The sequence below is a fragment of the Acomys minous genome (genome assembly GCF_964271855.1).
Source record: "Acomys minous genome assembly, chromosome: 13".
NCBI classification, from domain to species: Eukaryota; Metazoa; Chordata; class Mammalia; order Rodentia; family Muridae; genus Acomys; species Acomys minous.
The window spans coordinates 110695981-110715599 of record NC_140495.1 but is presented as its reverse complement, the minus strand read 5'-3'; the positions used below and the strand labels follow the sequence as shown (position 1 = coordinate 110715599).

Genomic DNA, 19619 nt, shown 5'->3' with positions numbered 1-19619 from the left:
GGGCAAACCTGTGAATTCACATCTCTGTGAATCTGAGGCCAGCCTGGTCTACGAAGGGAGTCCAGGACAACCAAGGCTACACAGAGAAACCCTGTCTCAAAAACAAACAAAAGATTGCTAGAGCTGGGGACGCTGCTGTGCGTTGAATTCGCTTAGACTGTGTTAAGTTCTGGGTGCAAGCCCTAGGAAACCCTGCACCCCCACTACCACAAAAGGCTAAAGAGATAAATTTATTTATTGGGAACCTTCGACAATCAGGATTTGACTTCATGCTGCTCTCTCTCTCCCTCTCTCTCTCGCACACACGCACGCCATAAGAACTGGGTGTTGTGTATTTTACTCTCGCCGACACAGGGTCTTGCTAGGGTAGCTCCAGCTGGCCTCTAAACCGTAATCCTCCAGTCTCAACTCTCTGCAGGATTCCAGGAGGGCACCGACGATGCCCGGCTCTTAGCAACTTTTTGTATTTCACTCATCAAAGAATACACAAATTATAATTTTCTCAATCTTTCCAAAAATCCTCAATAGGAGATGTAGGGCACGAGCAAACCACAGGGCGCAGAGGACCGTCGAAACGAACAAATTATCAGGAGGGAAGGGGACTGCATCGAATGGGCAGCGCGGCCGACGCATGCGCCATGGGAAGCGGCTGCTCGGGAGGAAGTGGGAGACCGGAAGACCCGCCCCCTCCGGGATCGGCGGTCTTCTCCGCTCGGCCGTACACGGCTCGGCCGCACGCTCTCGGCCCGGCGGCTTTGGCGGCTGCCCCGTGCGCCTGCGTGATCCTGTCCCGCCCCACGCGCGGGCCGGCTCGCGCCCGGTCTCCCGCCAGGCTCCGGCCCGCGGCCCCCGGCCCTTCCCCGCGCGGTCCAGTCCCCAGCGCGTGGCGCCAGCACCATGGTGGGTACCGTGACGTCAAAAGGGCGCGCCGCCGCCCGCCGCGGGCGGTTCGAACTGTGCGGGGCCGGGTGGCGCGCTGCGGTTGGTCGCTTCGGGGTCCCCCCGGCAGCCTCACTGCCCACACCTCAGTTTGAGGAGACTCCTGGGAACAAATGGTTTTTTGGGGGAAACTTGCAGCAAATCCAAGAGAAAGCCCAGGGGCACCACGGGAGAACGGAAAGCTAGCCTCGCATTTCCGTGCTGAAGATGAGCATCTTTTGAGGGTGCGGGTGGGAAGCGGTCGGCATTTAGCGGGGACAGTGAACAGGTTTTCCCTATGGGAGGTGGTCGGTGCAGAGCGTGGGTTCTGGCGTCGCGGGTGAGGGCCGGGGCAGTCGCCGTCCGTGGCCCGGTGAACTGCAGAATCTCCGTGAGATCACTCGCTGCCAGTTGTGAGGTTTTGAGAACGACCAGAGTCGGTGGGACCACAAAGACCAGTGCTTCAAAGGACTGGCGCGGGGTTCCTCCTCCACGCCGCCTTTCGTGTGATGGTTGCCCCCTCTCTCTTTTCCAATAGCTCTTCTACTCCTTTTTCAAGTCCCTTGTGGGCAAGGATGTGGTCGTGGAACTGAAGAACGACCTGAGGTAGGTGGTAGGTGCTTACCCCAGCAAGGCGGGGGCTGCCGGGGCCCCCGAACCGTGTGTGTTTGTTTGTTTATTTGGCAGTTATTTGAGAGCAGGTGGGCAAAACCCAGAAGAACTAGCTTGTGCCCTAAATGTAAGGATTAGTTTAAGATTAAGCCTAGCACTGTGGCACATGCGTGTAAGCCCAACACTCAGGAAGCAGAGGTAGGCAGAGCCTTGTGAGATCAAGGCCAGCCTGGCCTACATAGGTCCACACGGTAATGTTTGTGTACGTATATATGTTATATGTGTGTACGTGTAAGTATACACACATATATGTACATACACACACAATCTTAAGGTTGTGTGGTGTCTTGGAAAATACAATCACTGTGTATTAGAGATGAGTTAGAGAACACAGACGTTATAGTGAGTTCCAGACCAGCTGCAGGCGAGAGAGAGAGAGAGAGAATGAGAGAGAGAGAGAGAAAATGAGAGAGAATATGGATGAATATGTCTGAGGGGGCTGGAGAGATGGCTGGGAGCACTGCCTGCTCTTCCAGGGGTCCTGAGTTCAATTCCCAGCAACCACATGGTGGCTCACAACCATCTATAATGAGATCTGGTGCCCTCTTCTGGTGTGCAGGTGTACATGCAGGCAGAACACTGTATACATAATAAATCTTAATTTTTTTTTTTTAAAGAATCTGAGCTGGGCGTGGTGGTACAAGCCTGTTTTCCCAGCACTCAGCGAGGCAGAGGCAGGTGAATCTCTGTGAGTTTCAGGCCAGCCTGGTCTACAAAGTGAGTCTAGGACAGCCAGGGCTGTTAGACTTGTTCTTGAAAAGCCAATAAAATAAAATAAGTGATCTGTTAAATATGTTCAGGCAGGCTCACACTGTGCACTCTAAAGCATGCTAAATAAACTTTGTCTTTTTGAACTCTTAGAAAAAACATACCTAGATGTTTGTAATAGCCAAAAGTTTAAACAATTTAAATATCTAGTATTAAGCTATCAAAATGTTACAATGCAGTAGGGAGTACTTTTTTTTTTTTTTTTTTTTTTTTTTTTTTTTTTGGTTTTTCAAGACAGGGTTTCTCTGGGTAGCCTTGGCCATCCTGGACTCACTTTGTAGACCAGGCTGGCCTCGAACTCATAGCGATCCGCCTGCCTCTGCCTCCCGAGTGCTGGGATTAAAGGCATGTGCCACCACGCCCGGCTTGGGAGTACTTTCTTATTGAAAGCTGGTAGCATAGGATGAGATGCCGTGGTAGGGAAAGCAGTTAGGTATCATGTACGAGTCATGATGTCCATTTTGTTAAAGAAAATGTAAACAAGGCTGGAGAGATGGCTAAGAGGTTAAGAGCACTGACTGCTCTTCCAGAGGTCCTGAGTTCAATTCCCACAACCACATGGTGGTTCACAGCCATCTATAATGAGATCTGGTCCCCTCCTCTGGTGTGCAGGTGTACATGAAAGCAGAGCATTGTATATGTAATAAATCTTTTAAAAAGAGAAGGAAAGAAGCCGGGTGTAGTGGCACACGCCTTTAATCCCAACACTTGTGAGGCAGAGGCAGGCCATGAGTTCGAGGCCAGCCTTGTCTACAAAGCCAGGACAGCTGGAGCTACATAGAAAAACCCTGTCTTGTGGGGTGGAAAAAAAGCACCTTGATTGTAAGACAGATCATGGTGTGGACAAGCAGGATGGTTATGGCCAGTGAGGTGCGCGTAGCCGAGACCTTCCTTATGTGTGTAGTCTAACGAAAACGCAAGTCACACGGTGTTCAGCAGGGCAGTGGGAATTCATAGAATGTGGAGTGAAGAAGTAAAACTCAGCATTTGAGATTGTTAAAATTGTTAAAACAGTTGGCAAATAGAAAATAAGGTGGGAAGTGGGTGACATGGCACGGGAGCCCTGGTCTTGATAGCCCTGCTCATCATGGGGCTTGACGCTGGGAAGAAAGAGGCATAACTGTCAGTGTCACTAAGGACACGTGTAGCAAAAGGAACAGTAGCCACCTTCATGTTTTATCTATTCTAAATTTTTTTTAAAAATTTATTTATTTTATTATGTATACAATGTTGTGCCTGCATGTGTGACTGTCCACAAGACCTCATTATAGAGGGCTGTGAGCCACCACGTGGTTGCTGGGAATTGAACTCAGGACCTCTGGAAGAACAGACAGTGCTTTTAACCTCTGAGCCATCTCTCCAGCCCCTTTTTAATCTATTTTATCTGGGTTCTTATACATCTCTGCCCCTTCACCCTTATTCTTTCCAACACCCCAGTATCAAGTAGGAGAGAAAGCAGGTTAGTGGGGAGAAGGGGCGTAGCTCTCTCAGGCTACTTCCTTCTGGCTAGGGTCATGGGCTCCTGGGACCAGGTTAGATCTTCATAGTCAGGAACTCTCCAGCTTCTCATCAGACTGCAGGGGGAGCAGCAGCTGCCTTCTTTCCAGCCCTACCCCTCCCTGAGCTCTGCATGTATAGCCTCTCAGAGTCCCCAGAGTTAACTATCCACAGCCCTTTCGAGGTTCACACGAGGCTAATAGTCTGCTGCTGTGGACAGTCTGAAGCCAACCCACACCCCACACGTGGGACTAAAACAAAACATGTTTACATAGATAACTGAGTTTGTTTTGTTTTGTTAAGATTTTATTTGTTTTATAAATACTTATTTTTATGTATGTGAGTGCTCTATCTGCATGTACACCTGCATACCAGAAGAGGGCATCAGATCTCATTATAGATGGCTGTGAGCCACCATGTAGCTGCTGGGAATTAAACTCAGGACCTCTGGAAGAGCAGACAGTGCTCTTAACTGCTGAGCTATCTCTCCGGCCCCCACCTCCATAACTGAGTTTTTGTTTGTGTTCTTGAGACAGGGTTTCTCTGTGTAGCCTTAGCTGTCCTGGACTCACTTTGTAGACCAGGCTGACCCCGAACTCACAGTGATCCACCTGCCTCTGCCTCCTGACTGCTGGGATTAAAGGCGTCCGGCTCATACTGAGTTTTTAAGGGAACCAGAACTCCCACTACGCATAGGTCTCTGGCTCCAAAGCAGTGTATGTTAAAATGGCACTTGGTGGAGCTGGAGAGGCAGCTCAGTGGTTTAAGGAGCTTGCTGCTCTTCCAGAGAACTAGAGTTGAGCGGACAGCAGCAGCGTCAGGTGGTTCACAGTGTGTGTGTTGGGCTGCATACATCCGCCTACGACTCCAGCTCCAGGGTCTCGTGCTCTCTTCTGGCCTCTGTAGGACATGCACACAAGTAACACGCTCTGTATCAGAAACAACGGCTGCTGCTCCTGGGCGTTGTGCAGATCTGGGTGGGCATTCTAGTTTATTTGTTGACCATTTTGGTAGCTCCGAGGACCTCTCTTAAGCCCTGTATTATATTACTTTTAAAAGGTGACTGGCTGGGTGGTGATGGCCGTGCACACCTTTAACCCTGCAATCCCAGCACTCGAGGCAGTGGCAGATGGGATCTCCGTGAGGCCAGCCTGGTCTACAGAGCTAGCTCCAGCACAGCCAGGGCTGCACAGAGTCCGTGGGTGGGAAGGAGGAGATGACCATGAACTCCAGAAGTGGAGGCAGGAGGATTGCCACAAGTTTGAGGCAGCCTGGCCAACGAGTGAGAACCTGTCATAAAAAAGGAAATAGAAATACTGAGCAGAGTGTCGGCTGTTGCTGTGGTGTGCGGGAGGCTCGGCTGAGTGGTGAGCTATTCCGAGAGGCCGTGTTGGCGCTGCCCGCTGGCTTCTGGGCCTGAGTCTCCCCACACTCCCCAGCTGGGCTCTTCCCTCCGTGCTGACTTCTGTGTAGATTAATCTGGCTCTTCCCTCTTTGCCCCTGACAGCATCTGTGGAACCCTCCACTCTGTGGACCAGGTGAGATGTGGTAAAGGGAAGGCGATGGGATGGACAGGGTGCGTTGTTGTGTCCTCTCCAGCCTAGGTTGACGTTGGCGCTCCTCTGTCTTAGTACCTCAACATCAAACTCACGGACATCAGCGTCACCGACCCTGAGAAGTACCCTCACATGCTGTCAGTCAAGAACTGCTTCATCAGGGGCTCCGTGGTCCGCTACGTGCAGCTGCCAGCTGACGAGGTGGACACACAGCTGCTGCAGGACGCGGCCAGGAAGGAGGCTCTTCAGCAGAAGCAGTGATAGCGTGTCCCCCCCCCAGCCCCTCCCATGGGTGGCCTGTAGGTGATGTCCAGCTGGGGACCAGGGCACCCTGCTGATGCTTACGGTGTGTTTGGTTAATAGTAACTTTTCTTTTTAACTGGATGGATGAGAGCGATGGTTCCTCAGTTGGAGGGGGAAGGAACCCAGGAAGAGCAGAGAGTTGTGGATGGCTCCCAGTCCAGACCTTTCTTTCACCCTCCCTGGAGATGGTGGGAGCACCTGGGCCTTTCCAGGGCGACATTTGATACGTTTGGGGCATGGAAAGAATCTGTCCCGCATCGGGAATAAAACTTATGGTGCAAACTGAGCTCCTGCCTCGTGGTCTGTGCTCTGTGTGTGTGTGTGGGGGGGGAGGGCTGCTGACCTCACTGCTCCAGCACTCCACTTCCTCCCGCATCTGCAGTCAAGACGCAGCTCAGCTTAGCAGCGCAGTGTGCTTCTGCCCTAAAGCTCGAAATTGGGTGAATTAAGGCTCCCTGGGATCCACTTGGTGGAAACAACCCATTTTTGCCACGTGTACTCAAGGGCACACAATAAAAATGTAATAAAGAAAAGTACCGCCGGACGGTCTCAGCCGGCCAGCCGCCTATGTAATGACACAGGGACTTTGATTACGTGTGAATGCTTAGGTAGGTGTCATGGGTTAGACTTAAACCCAACCAGCTCGCAGAACTGAATGATTCATTTGTTCTAAGTTCTGCGATGAGGCTTTTCTGTTTCTTCCTCCGAGTCCAGCTGGCAAATCTCTCACCTCTGCTTCTCACGTCCCTGGCTGTTAGTGCCACCTGTCCTCTCCTGCCTTGCCATTCACCTCTTACACCGATCAGGCGGAGAAAATGTTTGTGTTTGTTTTGTTTTTCCAAGACAGGGTTTCTCTGTGTATCCTTGCCTGTTCTGGACTCGCTGTGTAGACCAGGCTGGCCTCAAACTCACAGCCATCCACCTGCCTCTGCCTCCTGAGTACTAGGATTAAAGGTGTACACCAGCATGCCCTGCTCAAAAAAATATTTACAAGACACTGAGAACAGTGATGTTTCATAAAATATCAAAGTCCGGCCTGTACTCGCGTCTCTGCCAGGACATAAGTCAGCATTTGAATACACAGACAAGCTGCATTATATAGTGCCCAAGGAACCCAGCGACCCTACAGCAGGAGGTAGCTAAAGAGAACTGCGCCCCCTTTCCCCCTAACCTTTCTCCTACCTGGTGTTTGGGGTTGGGATTAGGATGGACAAGGGAGAAAGGCCTAAGAATCCAAAATAAAATAGATTCTTTTTAAAAGTTTGCCTACAGACGTCATTTTTGTTTGTTGGCGTTATCACAGAAGTATTTGTGGGCACTGCAGCCAGCAGGGGCAGGTGCTAGAGGCAAAGGGCGCAGCAACACGGATGTGTTTGCTGCTGATCTCAATTGCCCCTTCCTTTACTCTTCCTGTAGACCCACAGAGTGATGGGCTAGCATGGGCTAGGCTGTGCGTACAAGCTGCGGAGAGAATCAAAGGGCAGCAGTGGGGTGCTCAGCAAGGCCGTGCGAGACCTTGCCCATCACTCCTGTAGGCCAGCACTCACGTCAAGGGTCCTCAATAAATACTCAGAAAAAGCATCACGGTCTGCAAGGTAGCTAGATCTCCACTCCTTGCTACTGTAATGGCCTTTTATAAAACCCTCTTCAAACTTTCAGGAGTAGGAGCAGCGATATCCCCCAAAGTATCAACATCCTTAAAGCATGATGGGGTGTGCTTGTTGGAAAGGAAAACCAAGTTGTCTGGGGTACACCTGGCATTGGGTATATTGAGACCTTTATGGGCTTTCGAAAACTTGCTGGTGAGCAGTCTCCTCTCCCAGCTATCTGATCCCTCCCTAGTATGTTTGTGTGGCATAAAACTGCCAAAGCATGAGATTAGGGGGGTGGAGGGGGCTCACGGAGGCATTAGTCTTAAGCAGAGTTAAAAAATGAGGCGGGGCATGGTAGCACACGTCTTTAATCCCAGCACTCGAGAGGCAGAGGCAGGTGGATCACTGTGAGTTCGAGGCCAGCCTGGTCTACAAAGTGAGTCCAGGACAGCCAAGGCTACACAGAGAAACCCTGTCTCGAAAAACCAAAATAAATAAATAAATAAAAATAAATCCGAATGACAGTAACCATAATCGGTATTGAGGTAATCTCAGTTAAGGCTTCTATTTTTTTCTTTTATATTTGTTTTTGTTGTTTCGAGACAGGGTTTCTCTGTGTAGTGTTGGCTGTCCTCCTGGACTTGCTTTGTAGATGAGGCTGGCTTGGAACCCACAGAGATCCACCTGCCTTTGCCTTCCTTGTGCTGGGATCAAAGGCGTGCGCCACCACCCTCTTTAAGGACTTGCCAGGTACCTTACAAGTCTAATGGTTTCTCAGCTAGTCCCCACCATTCCCAGCTGCAGCTGGAAAGATTTTTCTGCCCAGTTTCTGCTCATGCCATGAGCTTATTGCCTGGCATTTTTCTGCCTGATTTCTCTCTCCACCAGGCTGACCTCTCCAAGGGTACAGGCTCCTGTCCCCTCATGTAGCACATGGCACTGGCAGTGTGCTCTGCTACTAAAGCCTGACACTGCCAGATCCCCTCAGCACACCCAGGAGAGAAACACACACAAGTGACACAGACTGTACGGGGCAGTCACGCTGGGTATCACACACTTTGTAAGGGTCCAAGAATCGCTGAAGAAAGCACCACAGACTCAAATAGTACGCAACAGCAAAAAGCATTTATTCTGCAGAAATCCAGCATGCATGGATCACCATTCGGGCAAAATGGTGACCCAGAAGAGGGCTGGCAGGCCCAATTTAAATACAAGTATTTCAGGAAGGGTTAGGTGACCTTTATTTTGATTGATGGGCAGCTAGTGGGGGGGGGGTGCTAGGTTAATCAGGATTAGTGGGGGTGGGGAGGGGGGCTTGGGGGTTGGGAGACTTTCCAAAGCTGTTATTGAGTGTATCTGACCTGAGCCAGATGTCGGGGCCGATGCTGATTGGCTGCCCTTTCCTTGTGGTTTTTCTTAGAACAGGAGTTTCATGTTCCAAGAAATCAAAACTGAGGCCTGGTCAGGCAAAGCACAAAAAGAAGCCTATCATGGAGTCTGGTTGGCTCATGGGTTTTGTTGTTATGTTTTTCAAATCAGGGTTTCTCTGTGTAGCCCTGGCTGTCCTGGACTCGCTTTGTAGACCAGGCTGGCCTCGAACTCACAGCGATCCACCTGCATCAGCCTCCCAAGTGCTGGGATTAAAGACGTGCGCCACCACCGCCCGGCTCTAGTTGGTTCATTGGAAATAAGTCCTCTTATTCCCTCTTGAGTAGGATCCCATCTCAAATCCTTGAGGTAAGGCTAAGGGTACATACATACATATACACATACACACATACATACATACATACATACATACACACATACACACATACATACACACATACATACATACATACACACATACATACATACACACATACACACATACATACATACACACACACATACATACATACACACACATACATACATACACACACATACATACATACACACACATACATACATACATACATACACACATACATACATACATACACACACATATATACATACACACATACATACATACATACACACACACATATATGTGTATATATTCTCTTCACACACCCTCCCCCTGCAAGACAGTTTCTCTGTGTAGCCCTGGCTGTCCCGGACTCACTTGGTAGACCAGGCTGGCCTCAAACTCAGAGATCTGCCTGCCTCCCGAGTGCTGGGTTAAAGGCGTGCGCCACTACCGCCCGGCTGTGGGTTGATATTGTTGTCTTAGAATCATTAGCTGCACCATTGAGATTTGTGCCTTTACAAATTTGACCAAAGCATTGATTATGCAGGGACCGCAATTAAAGGCCAATGATAACAATAATACCGAGGGGCCTGCCAAGGCGGAAACAAGGGTGGTCAGCCGAGGGGGCCAACTAGAGTGATTCACAGCAGCTCTGATGTTGTCTCTCCAGCCTCCTCTCGTGCAGCCGTTTTCTGACCAATGCCATAGATTCCTTGACAACCCTAGAGTGGTCCACACAGAAGCAACACTCTTCTCCTAGGGCTGCGCACAGGCCTCGTCACTGGCGGAATAGTGGTCTAAGCCTCTTGTGTCTTACAGGGGCTGAAAGGGGGTCCTGAGGGTGGGCTCCAGATCCACATCTGTGGCTGACCTTATCTTGAGGGACTAGGGCTGAGGCTCCTATGCCTACTGGGGAACAGTAGAGCTGTGATGGCTCCAGTCAGTAAAAGGCCTCTTGTTCTGGATAGTAGGCCACCCTAGGGACTAACTGCTCCAAGACATAAAAATCTTTAGTGTGGTTCAAGACTTGAGTATGTACACACAGGGTTAGGCCAGTGGTACATACCCACCAAGCATTCTCTGGTGGGATCAAGTAGCCAGTTCCTGTCAGGATCTGAGCTGTGTTACAAAAGTGGGGGGGAAAAAAGTGGGACCAGCGAGTATGGTGGTGCACACCTTTAATCCCAGCACTCAGGAGGCAAAGGTAGGCAGATTGCTGTGAGTTGAATTTGAAGGCCAGCCTGGTCTACACAGCAAGTCTAGGACAGTCAAGATAACATAGAGAAACCCTGTGTTGAAGAAACAGACAGACAGACAAAGTGAGAACATCCCCCGGGAATTTTATGCCAAGCACAAAGTCTGTTACCAGTTGTAGGCTAAATTTCCCTTTTCCCAGTTGCTGCCACTGGCATATTAAAGTATCAGAGGTTATGGAATCATTTCCTGAAATTGCAATTCCCTCATAATGGGGGGGGGGGGTGTTGAGTGTCTAAGCATAACCAGTAGGCTTTGGCGAGGTCTGGCCTAGATGAGTTTAGGACCTAGAATGTGGCTTCCAATAGCCCCGTAGGCCGGGAGGCTGACAGTGAGCCGGCTGAGCGGCGCAGGCCGTGCGGGCAACACCTCTGTGGGGTAGTTTTAGATGGGGGCTGGATTTGAGCTGTTCTAGATAGTTTTGGGTTTTTTGTTTTGTTTTGGTTTTTGGTTTTTAAAGACAGGTTCTTTCTTTGTGTTAGCCTTGCTGTCCTAGACTCACTTTGTAGACCAGGCTGGCCTTGAACTCACAGCGATCCGCCTGCCTCTAACTCCCGAGTGCTGGGCTTGAAGGCGTGCGCCACCACGCCCGGCCTTGATAGTTTTTTATTTGGGCCCAGGGGACATCCTTGCCCTGTGGAGCCCGAGGTCTGGCTAGTGAGCTGAATGGTAAACAGAAACCTTGCATCGCTATTCTCCAATTTGCTTTCTTCCTGACCTCAGAGAACTTGGTAGTGGCAAAGGGACCATGCCTGTTGGAGCCTCAGGACATCGTAATGAAGTCCATGGTGATGGGCGGAGCCCACCAGATATGCCCAGTAGGTACACGAGTCCCAGGATGCACAGAAGTCCCGGCACCCCCACATCTGTTTCTTTGAGTCTCATTTATGTCCTGTCCTTGGCAGACAGCATCTGCCGGGGGAGAGAGTCCAGCCATGCAAATGTACCTGCAGATTAGGGAGCCAGGTTCCTTTGGACCTGATGCTGGAGGTGAGAGTGAGGGTTGGTGTGGGTTAGCAGGCTCAGCACGGTTATGCATCAGGAGAATTGTAGACACAGCTTCAGTGGGTCGCTGGGGTGCTGGGGTGCTGGGGTGCTCTCCATTGTCCTTGGGGTGTGGTGTCTGGGAGCTGTTCCCGCGGGCGGTTCAGTTGTGTTGTCTCTCGTCCCGGGGGCTTGCGGGGCTTGCTGAGGGAGTTATGTCTCCAGGTTCACGTGCCGTCCACTTTCACAGCCGCTGGCGTGGTGAGGGTTACGGTATGCGATCCTTTGCAGCAGGCTCCGAGGTCTTACGGTTATGTCTTTAGACCCCGACCTGGTTCAAAGCAGTGAGGAGGGTTAGGGGGAGGTGCAGGTATAGGAAAGATTAAGCTTTGTCTCAGGTGGAAGCAGTCTTGACGGGCTTTATCCTTGGGGCACACCATGAATACCTTGTGAGAGACTGTTTGGAGCCTTCCTGGGCTTGGAATTCAGGAAGCCTACCTAGGAACCCCACCGTGGCTATTGTTTTCCTAATTGACCCTCGAAGGGAGAAGGGACCGCCCTTTGCATATGACTGGGAAGGTGGGGGAGAGAGAAAAACAAGAGGTAGAGAGGAAGAAGAAGAAGGCGCGGAGAGAGAGGAAAGGACCAGACCAGCTCGTGGGACTGAGACACCTAAGGACCCGTCCTGCCAAACGGATTCCAGGAGGTTTTAATCTTCTGTCCCTTTAACCTTTTTTTTCCTTCTTGTATATGCTAGTTGGGTTGTATAATAAAGTTTAATTGTTAATAAACTGAGCCAACATCTGGCGCCCAACGTGGGGCCCGATGGGTTCCACAATCCCTAATGATATGAGGGAAGATTCAGTATTCCACGGGATAGAAATGTTGTTTCAGGGTATTGGCAAAATTGCAACTGCTGTTGCAAAACTCTTTCCTGCATTATACTTAGAGGGAATTCTTTGTTTTCTCATTGTCCTTTTATTACAATATTTCATGCTTAGAAGGATTAGAAGACAGGCTAATGGCATAGAAAAGCCGGAAGGGTCAGTAAGTTCTATCCTTTTGGAAAAGATTGCAGACTTGACTGGACAGATAGAAAGGCTGAGGTATGAAAATGAAGGGATGGGAAAACGGATAGAATTTTTGGCATTTGGTAGTGATGAAGGACAGAAAATAGAGAGACCGGAAAGCCAGAAAAATCAGGAAGAGTCAATAAGCTCTATCCTTTTGGAAAGAATTACTGACTTGACTGAACAAATAGGCAAAATACAGAGAAAAGTGGAAGGGCTGGAAAAGCAGAAGGCACCTTTGGTTAAAAAGGGTGGAGAAGGTCAAAAACCAGAGGCAAAGGAAGCCAGACCGACCAAAAGGTCTTTGAAAGTAAATGTACCAGTGGAGGATACTTCCACAGTCACCCAGGCACCTTCAGCTTTTCCAGTCACTGTAAGACATGTAATCGAGCCAAATGGTGCTGAGGGTCATGACGAAATAGCCTGGTGTCCTGTAGACATGATGGATTTAAAACATTTTAAGGAATCCGTCGTCAGATATGGTATGCATTCTAACTTCGTTAAACAAACGTTAAACAGCTGGGCCTATCAGAATAGACTTGTTCCCCAAGATTGGAAAAATTTAGTTTCAGCGGTATTGGAAGCAGCACAACAGTTACAGTGGTTATCATGGTGGCGAACAGAGGCTATAAAAATAGAACAAGAAAATATCGCACAGGGAATAAATATTAATAGAGATCAGTTACTTGGTGATGGACCATATACTAACATGAGAGAACAAATTCAAGCTGACGATAGAGTGATTGAACAATGTCGTAAGACAGCCTTGAGAGCTTGGGAGCTGGTAGAGGAACCTGGGAAAACAACTATTTCTTTTACTAAGGTGTTCCAAGGACCTCTGGAGCCCTTTACAAAATTTTTGCAGAGATTAGGATCTGCTATGGATAAGGCGATGCCAGATTCTGATAACAAAAAGGCATTAAAACTTATCATGGCTTATGAAAATGCAAATGCTGAATGTAAGAAGGTGCTTAGACCGTTAAAGGAAAGAGGCGCTCCATTAGATAACTGGGTAAAGGAGACAGTTAATATCAACTCTCAGGAATATCAGAATAATATTGTGGGACAAGCTTTAGTCAGAGAGCCCAGATATCATAATACTCGGTGCTTTAATTGCAGTCAAATCGGTCATGTGCAAAGAAACTGTAGAAATAGAAGGCGCACTAACCCAGGAGAAAACGTAACTCATAGAAGAGAACAGGGGGGTTCTGGTTATGATGATAATGAGGTACCAAGACTCCCAGGGTACTGTAGTCGCTGTGGAAAAGGGAAACACTGGGCTCGGGATTGTCAATCTAAGCGAGATGCGCAAGGCAATATCTTGCCGACGGGAAACGGCAGGAGGGGGCCATCGGCTCGGGCCCCCGTAAACAATGCCAGCCAAATTCCTTTGGCCAGTCAGGAAGTGACAAACCCGCAGGAAAACGGGAACTGAGTGTTAGCGATCTAATGCATGCTACTGAAGGCAGTGCAGCCTTGGATCTGGCTTCAAATATGTCTCTTACCCTAACTCCTCAGGTTGAATGTTACAAATTAAATACTGGTGTTTTTGGACCTTTGCCTTCAGGCACAGTAGGATTGGTTCTGGGAAGAAGCGGGCTGACTTCTCAAGGTTTTATTGTGCATCCTGGTATTATAGATGGAGATTCTAAAGGGGAAATAAAAATCTTGGTATGTGTGAAAAAGGAGATGAAAATTGATGCCGGGGATAGGATTGCTCAACACCTACTGTTTCCTTACATTAAGGGCAAAGCCGCTCCAGTGGAAAGGACTGGTGCGTTCGGGAGCACAGGGACCCGTGTGTTCTGGCAAACAGTAATTAATGATCAGAGACCTAAATTAATTATACAATTGAATGGTATTAAAATAGAAGGCTTGGTAGACAGTGGAGCTGACGTCTCCATCATTTGCCAGAAGTCTTGGAACCAAACTTGGCCACTTAAGAAGGTTTATACAGAAATTGTAGGAATTGGCAAGTTATCTCAAATAAAACAAAGTGTACAGTGGCTTGAGTGTGTGGGACCAGATGGACAGATAGGGAGGCTGAAACCCTATGTGGCTGACATTCCTATAAATCTATGGGGAAGAGACCTTTTACAACAATGGGGTACTCAGATTACTATTCCTGCAAATACTGAGATAAAGAAGGTTGAAACAATGGGTGAATTGGTATGCGCTTCTAGGGAAGAGATTAATGTAAGTGATCAGAGGCAACCACCAACTATGCCCATTGTCCAACCTCAAAATTCTTCAGATTTAGAGTGTCAAAATTTATAAAAGGGGCCACTGCTGAGATACCAACCGCCTTGCCCCTAAAATGGATTTCAAACAGACCTGTATGGCAGGAGCAGTGGCCCTTAACAAAAAAAAAGTTACAGGCGCTTCACGGTTTAGTGCAAGAACAGCTGGAGGCTCAACACATCGAAGAATCTTCCAGTCCCTGGAATTCCCCTGTGTTTGTGGTAAAAAAAAAATCAGGTGGTTAGAGAATGATAACAGATTTGAGGGCCATAAACAAGGTGATTCAACCCATGGGTTCGCTTCAACCTGGAATTCCTTTGCCTTCCTTATTACCTCGGTCTTGGCATATAATTACAATTGATTTAAAAGATTGTTTTTTTACCATACCTCTACACGAGAAGGACAGGGAAAGGTTTGCTTTCTCAGTACCTACTCTGAACAGTAATTCTCCAATGAAGAGATATCATTGGAAGGTACTTCCACAGGGAATGTTAAATAGCCCAACTTTATGCCAGTATTTTGTACAACAACCTTTAGAAATACTTCGTAAGCTGTTTCCTCAATCTATCATATATCATTACATGGATGATATTCTGCTAGCTGATTCTGATCCTAGTATTGTAAAAAAAATGTTTCAGGAAGCACAAAGAATTCTGCCTTGCTGGGGATTACAGATTGCGGTGAAAAAAATACAAAGAGGAGATTCAATTACCTATTTAGGCTATAAAATAACTGAACAAAAAATTCGACCACAAAAGGTGCAGATCCGTAGAGATCAATTACAAACTCTTAATGACTTTCAGAGATTATTGGGCGATATTACCTGGTTAAGGCCTACAATCGGGTTAGCTACCTATGAGTTAAGTAACTTGTTTCAGATTTTACAAGGGGATTCGGATTTAAACAGTCCTAGGTGTTTAACTGCTGAAGCAGAAAAGGAGTTAATTCTGGTGGAACAAAAACTTCAAAAGGCATATGTGGATAGAATTGATCCTGAACTTGGTTACATTTTGGTTATTTTGCCTTCAAAACATTCTCCTACTGGACTTCTCATACAAAGGGAAGACCGGATTATAGAATGGATATTCCTGCCAAATAAACAAAACAAAAAATTAAAAACATATATAGAGAAAATTTCTAAATTGATTACAAAGGAAAAAATAAGGTTGCGTCAACTGTCAGGGATGGACCCGGCGGAAATTGTAGTGCCTCTTACTGATTCTGAGATTATGTCACTATGGGTAATTAATAAAGATTGACAAAAAGCTTGTAGTAATTATTTGGGAAACATTAACAATAGATACCCAAAAAACAAACGTATACAGTTTATAAAAAGAACTAATTGGATCCTTCCAAGTATTGTAAAGAGGTCACCAATCTCAGGGACACCCACCTTTTTCACTGATACAAATAAATCAGGTATGACTGGTTATAAGTCTAAAAAAATGACCAAGGTGATTAAAAGCCCATTTACATCAGTTCAAAAATCAGAATTATATACTATCCTTATGGTTTTGTTAGATTTTCCTGAACCTCTTAATATAATTACTGACTCTCAATATGCTGAAAAGGTTGTTTTACATATAAAAACTGCTGAATTTACTCCTGATAACACAAAATTGACTACTTTATTTATAAAGCTACAACAGGTCATCAGAAACAAAAATTATCCCTTGTATATTACTCATATTCGATCCCATACAAGTTTACCAGGTCCATTGGCACAAAGAAATAAAAAGATTGACAAATTATTAATAGATAATGTATTCAAAGCCTCCAAATTTCACAAAAAACATCATGTCAATGGTAAGGGGTTGAAGAAAAGATTTTCTATCACTTGGCAACAAACTAGAAAAATAATTAATAAATGTCCTACATGTTCCTTATATAGTCAACTACCATTACCTGCTGGAATTAACCCTAGAGGTAACAAAAGGAATAAAATTTGGCAGATGGACATGTTTCATTTTACAAAATTTGAAAAAATGAGATATGTGCATCATACCATTGATACCTATTCAGGTTTTCAATGGACAACTGCCTTAAGTTCTGAAAAGGCTGACTGTGTGATTACTCATTTACTAAAAATAATGACATTTATGGAAATACCTGCACAAATTAAGACTGACAATACTCCTGCATATGTGTCCCTTAAGATGAAAAACTTTTTATGTATTATAATATAAAACATGTTACTGGTATACCTCACAATCCCACAGGACAAGCAGTTGTGAAAAGAGCTAATCGTACCTTAAAAAAAATGCTTATTAAACAAAAGGAAAGGGTAAAGACACCCAGGGATCGATTAAATAATGCTTTGTTGACTCTAAATTTTCTTAATGTAAATGATGAAGGGACGTCAGCTGCGAAGAGACATTGGATAATAAAAAAAACTAAGAAATTGGGACAACCAATATTCTTCAAGGACTTAAAAAATATAAAATAAAAACCTACAGTAGTTTTAAAATGGGGTCGTGGGTATACGTATGTTTCCACAGGGAGTAAAAATATATGGCTACCAACTAAACTTATAAAAATTAGATCTGACCATATAACAAGTAAATCTTAAGAGCTACCTGGTTCTTAACAGCTTGACATTGTTCCTTACAGCTTAAAAAAACTAATGCCCTCTTCTGTCCTATTGGTGTATATACAGGTAGAGCCCTGTATTTACAAAAAGCAGGACAATGCTAAAGACAACAGACAACATGGGTGATTTAACCCCAAAAACATGCCTCTGACACCTCAAACAAAATGCCTCAAATGATGTTCCCTTAAAAATTATATATGTACTAACATACCTGTACTAATGATTTATAAAGTCTACTTACTTTCAGAACAAAAAACAGGACATTATGAAGATCAAACTTCTGCCTCTGGCACTACTACTTCTTCCAGAAATTACATACATATTAACAATAAATCGGCTAGCCAAAAGGATCGATCCCAAAAAAAGGAAGGGAGGATACAGGATTGTAGAATAAAAGGTAGATTATTGAATCTACTAACTTAAAAAATTCTACATTGGTATTGTAGATTGATGGAAATTTAAGACTTTTGATTGACGGAAATTTAAGACTTCAACTTTTGCTTCACATTGATATGAACTTAAATTGTATATTCCATTCATTTTTGCCTTATGTATTGTATGTTATATGTTGACAAAATATTGTATATTGTATGTTAGAAATTTACATTCTTTTTGTTCAATGTTTATTTGATGTATTATTTGTACCACTAATGTCTTATAAAAAACTGTTTGGAATCATCGGGGATAAAAGTTAGTATTTAGTTACGTAGAAATCCTATTAGATACTCACTTTGTTATAGAACAGGTTTGTTTAATAGCTTGTCTATGTCTTCAAAGGAATAGATTGATAACTATAAGAATAGATAGATTTGCTCTTCAAACTCTTCAGAGATCCACAGAATATGACATTTAATGATGAGGGCTTTCCTGACAGAGAGAGACATCCGCTCCTGGCCGCCTCTCCATTTACATCATTGAAGATGGGGGCTTCAAGAGACGCTGGTGACAGAATGGTCACTAGACGGAAAAACTGCTCTGCTACTGCTCTTATCTCTAAGGCTGATGACAGGCTGACTGTCTGCAACGATCAACAATGATGCTGGAAAGATGACTGTCCAGCTTTAAAGAGAATAGATGGACCAGACCGTCGGATTTCCTGCTTCAAAAAGCAGTTCGTTGGATGTTTTGGGCCGAAAGGCTGAAGACTGATTGCCCCAATGAAGGAGAGAATTCGGTGACTATCCAGGCAGTCTGCTCTCTCTGTACTCTGCAACTTGGAAGTTGCCTGCCAGCACTTCCTTTATTAGATAGATTTTCCTTCTTGGGTCTCTGATGGGATTGAAGACTAGATAGCCACAGTATTACTAGAAGCTTTAGTAGATTAATAATTACAATTTCTCATGAAAGAAAAGGACTCTCTTTGATAGGATAGTGGTATACTTTCCCTTAGGTTAACAAGTATAAAAGGACTTTGTTATGTTCTTAATTCCTGATGAGTATGTGTATATGTATATATGTATATATGTGTATATAGTTCTTAATTTTTTAGAGAGAATGGTGAGGTATAGGAAAGATTAAGCTTTGTCTCAGGTGGAAGCAGTCTTGACGGGCTTTATCCTTGGGGCACACCATGAATACCTTGTGAGAGACTGTTTGGAGCCTTCCTGGGCTTGGAATTCAGGAAGCCTACCTAGGAACCCCACCGTGGCTATTGTTTTCCTAATTGACCCTCGAAGGGAGAAGGGACCGCCCTTTGCATATGACTGGGAAGGTGGGGGAGAGAGAAAAACAAGAGGTAGAGAGGAAGAAGAAGAAGGCGCGGAGAGAGAGGAAAGGACCGGACCAGCTCGTGGGACTGAGACACCTAAGGACCCGTCCTGCCAAACGGATTCCAGGAGGTTTTAATCTTCTGTCCCTTTAACCTTTTTTTTCCTTCTTGTATATGCTAGTTGGGTTGTATAATAAAGTTTAATTGTTAATAAACTGAGCCAACATGCAGGTCCATAGCCCTGGCGTACGGCCACCTCAGTGCGGTGGAGTGCGGCTGACCCGTGTCAGGGAGGAAGGTTAGAGCAGGAATTTACACAACAGACCGACCAGAACAAAAAGGACACACCCACAGTCAAACACAAAAGATGATGCGCCCGGGAAAATGAAAGAAAAACAAAAAGGGCTGTCTGGGGCGGTCTCTCCCTCTGTGCACGAGAGAAGCGGAGTCCTGCACAGCTGATGCAGAACCGGATGAGACCGCAGCCCTCGGTCAGGCAAAGCACAAACCGAAGCCTGTCACGGAGTCTGGTTGGCTCTTTGGAATTAACTTTTTTCTTTTTGGCTCTTGGAGACAGAGGTTTTTTGTTTTTTTGTTTTAATAGCCCTGGCTGCCCTGGCCTCGAACTCACAGAGACCTGCCTACAGGTGTCCCCCCCCCCTCCGCCCCCTGGCCCCCGGCCCCCCTCAAACTTTATTCCCTGCAGCCAGTCCCAGCTAGAAGCGCTCCCA

At 46.2% G+C, this 19619-nt stretch overlaps 1 protein-coding gene across 4 annotated transcripts; it reads left to right on the top strand.

Moving 5' to 3' along the window:
• The first annotated feature begins 616 nt into the window (after window positions 1-616).
• LSM2 (LSM2 homolog, U6 small nuclear RNA and mRNA degradation associated) lies at window positions 617-6000 on the top strand. 4 transcript variants are annotated; one of them, XM_084755096.1, is made up of 4 exons: window positions 662-900; window positions 1457-1524; window positions 5363-5393; window positions 5487-6000. In XM_084755096.1, exons 1-4 carry the CDS (start codon window positions 898-900, stop codon window positions 5670-5672), a joined length of 288 nt encoding a protein of 95 aa, XP_084611222.1. In that variant the 5' UTR covers window positions 662-897; the 3' UTR covers window positions 5673-6000. The 4 variants fall into 4 exon arrangements, with proteins under 4 accessions (XP_084611219.1, XP_084611222.1, XP_084611221.1 ...); XM_084755095.1 differs by lacking the exon at window positions 662-900 and adding an exon at window positions 929-1163; XM_084755094.1 differs by lacking the exon at window positions 662-900 and adding an exon at window positions 930-1169.
• Window positions 6001-19619: the final 13619 nt, after the last annotated feature.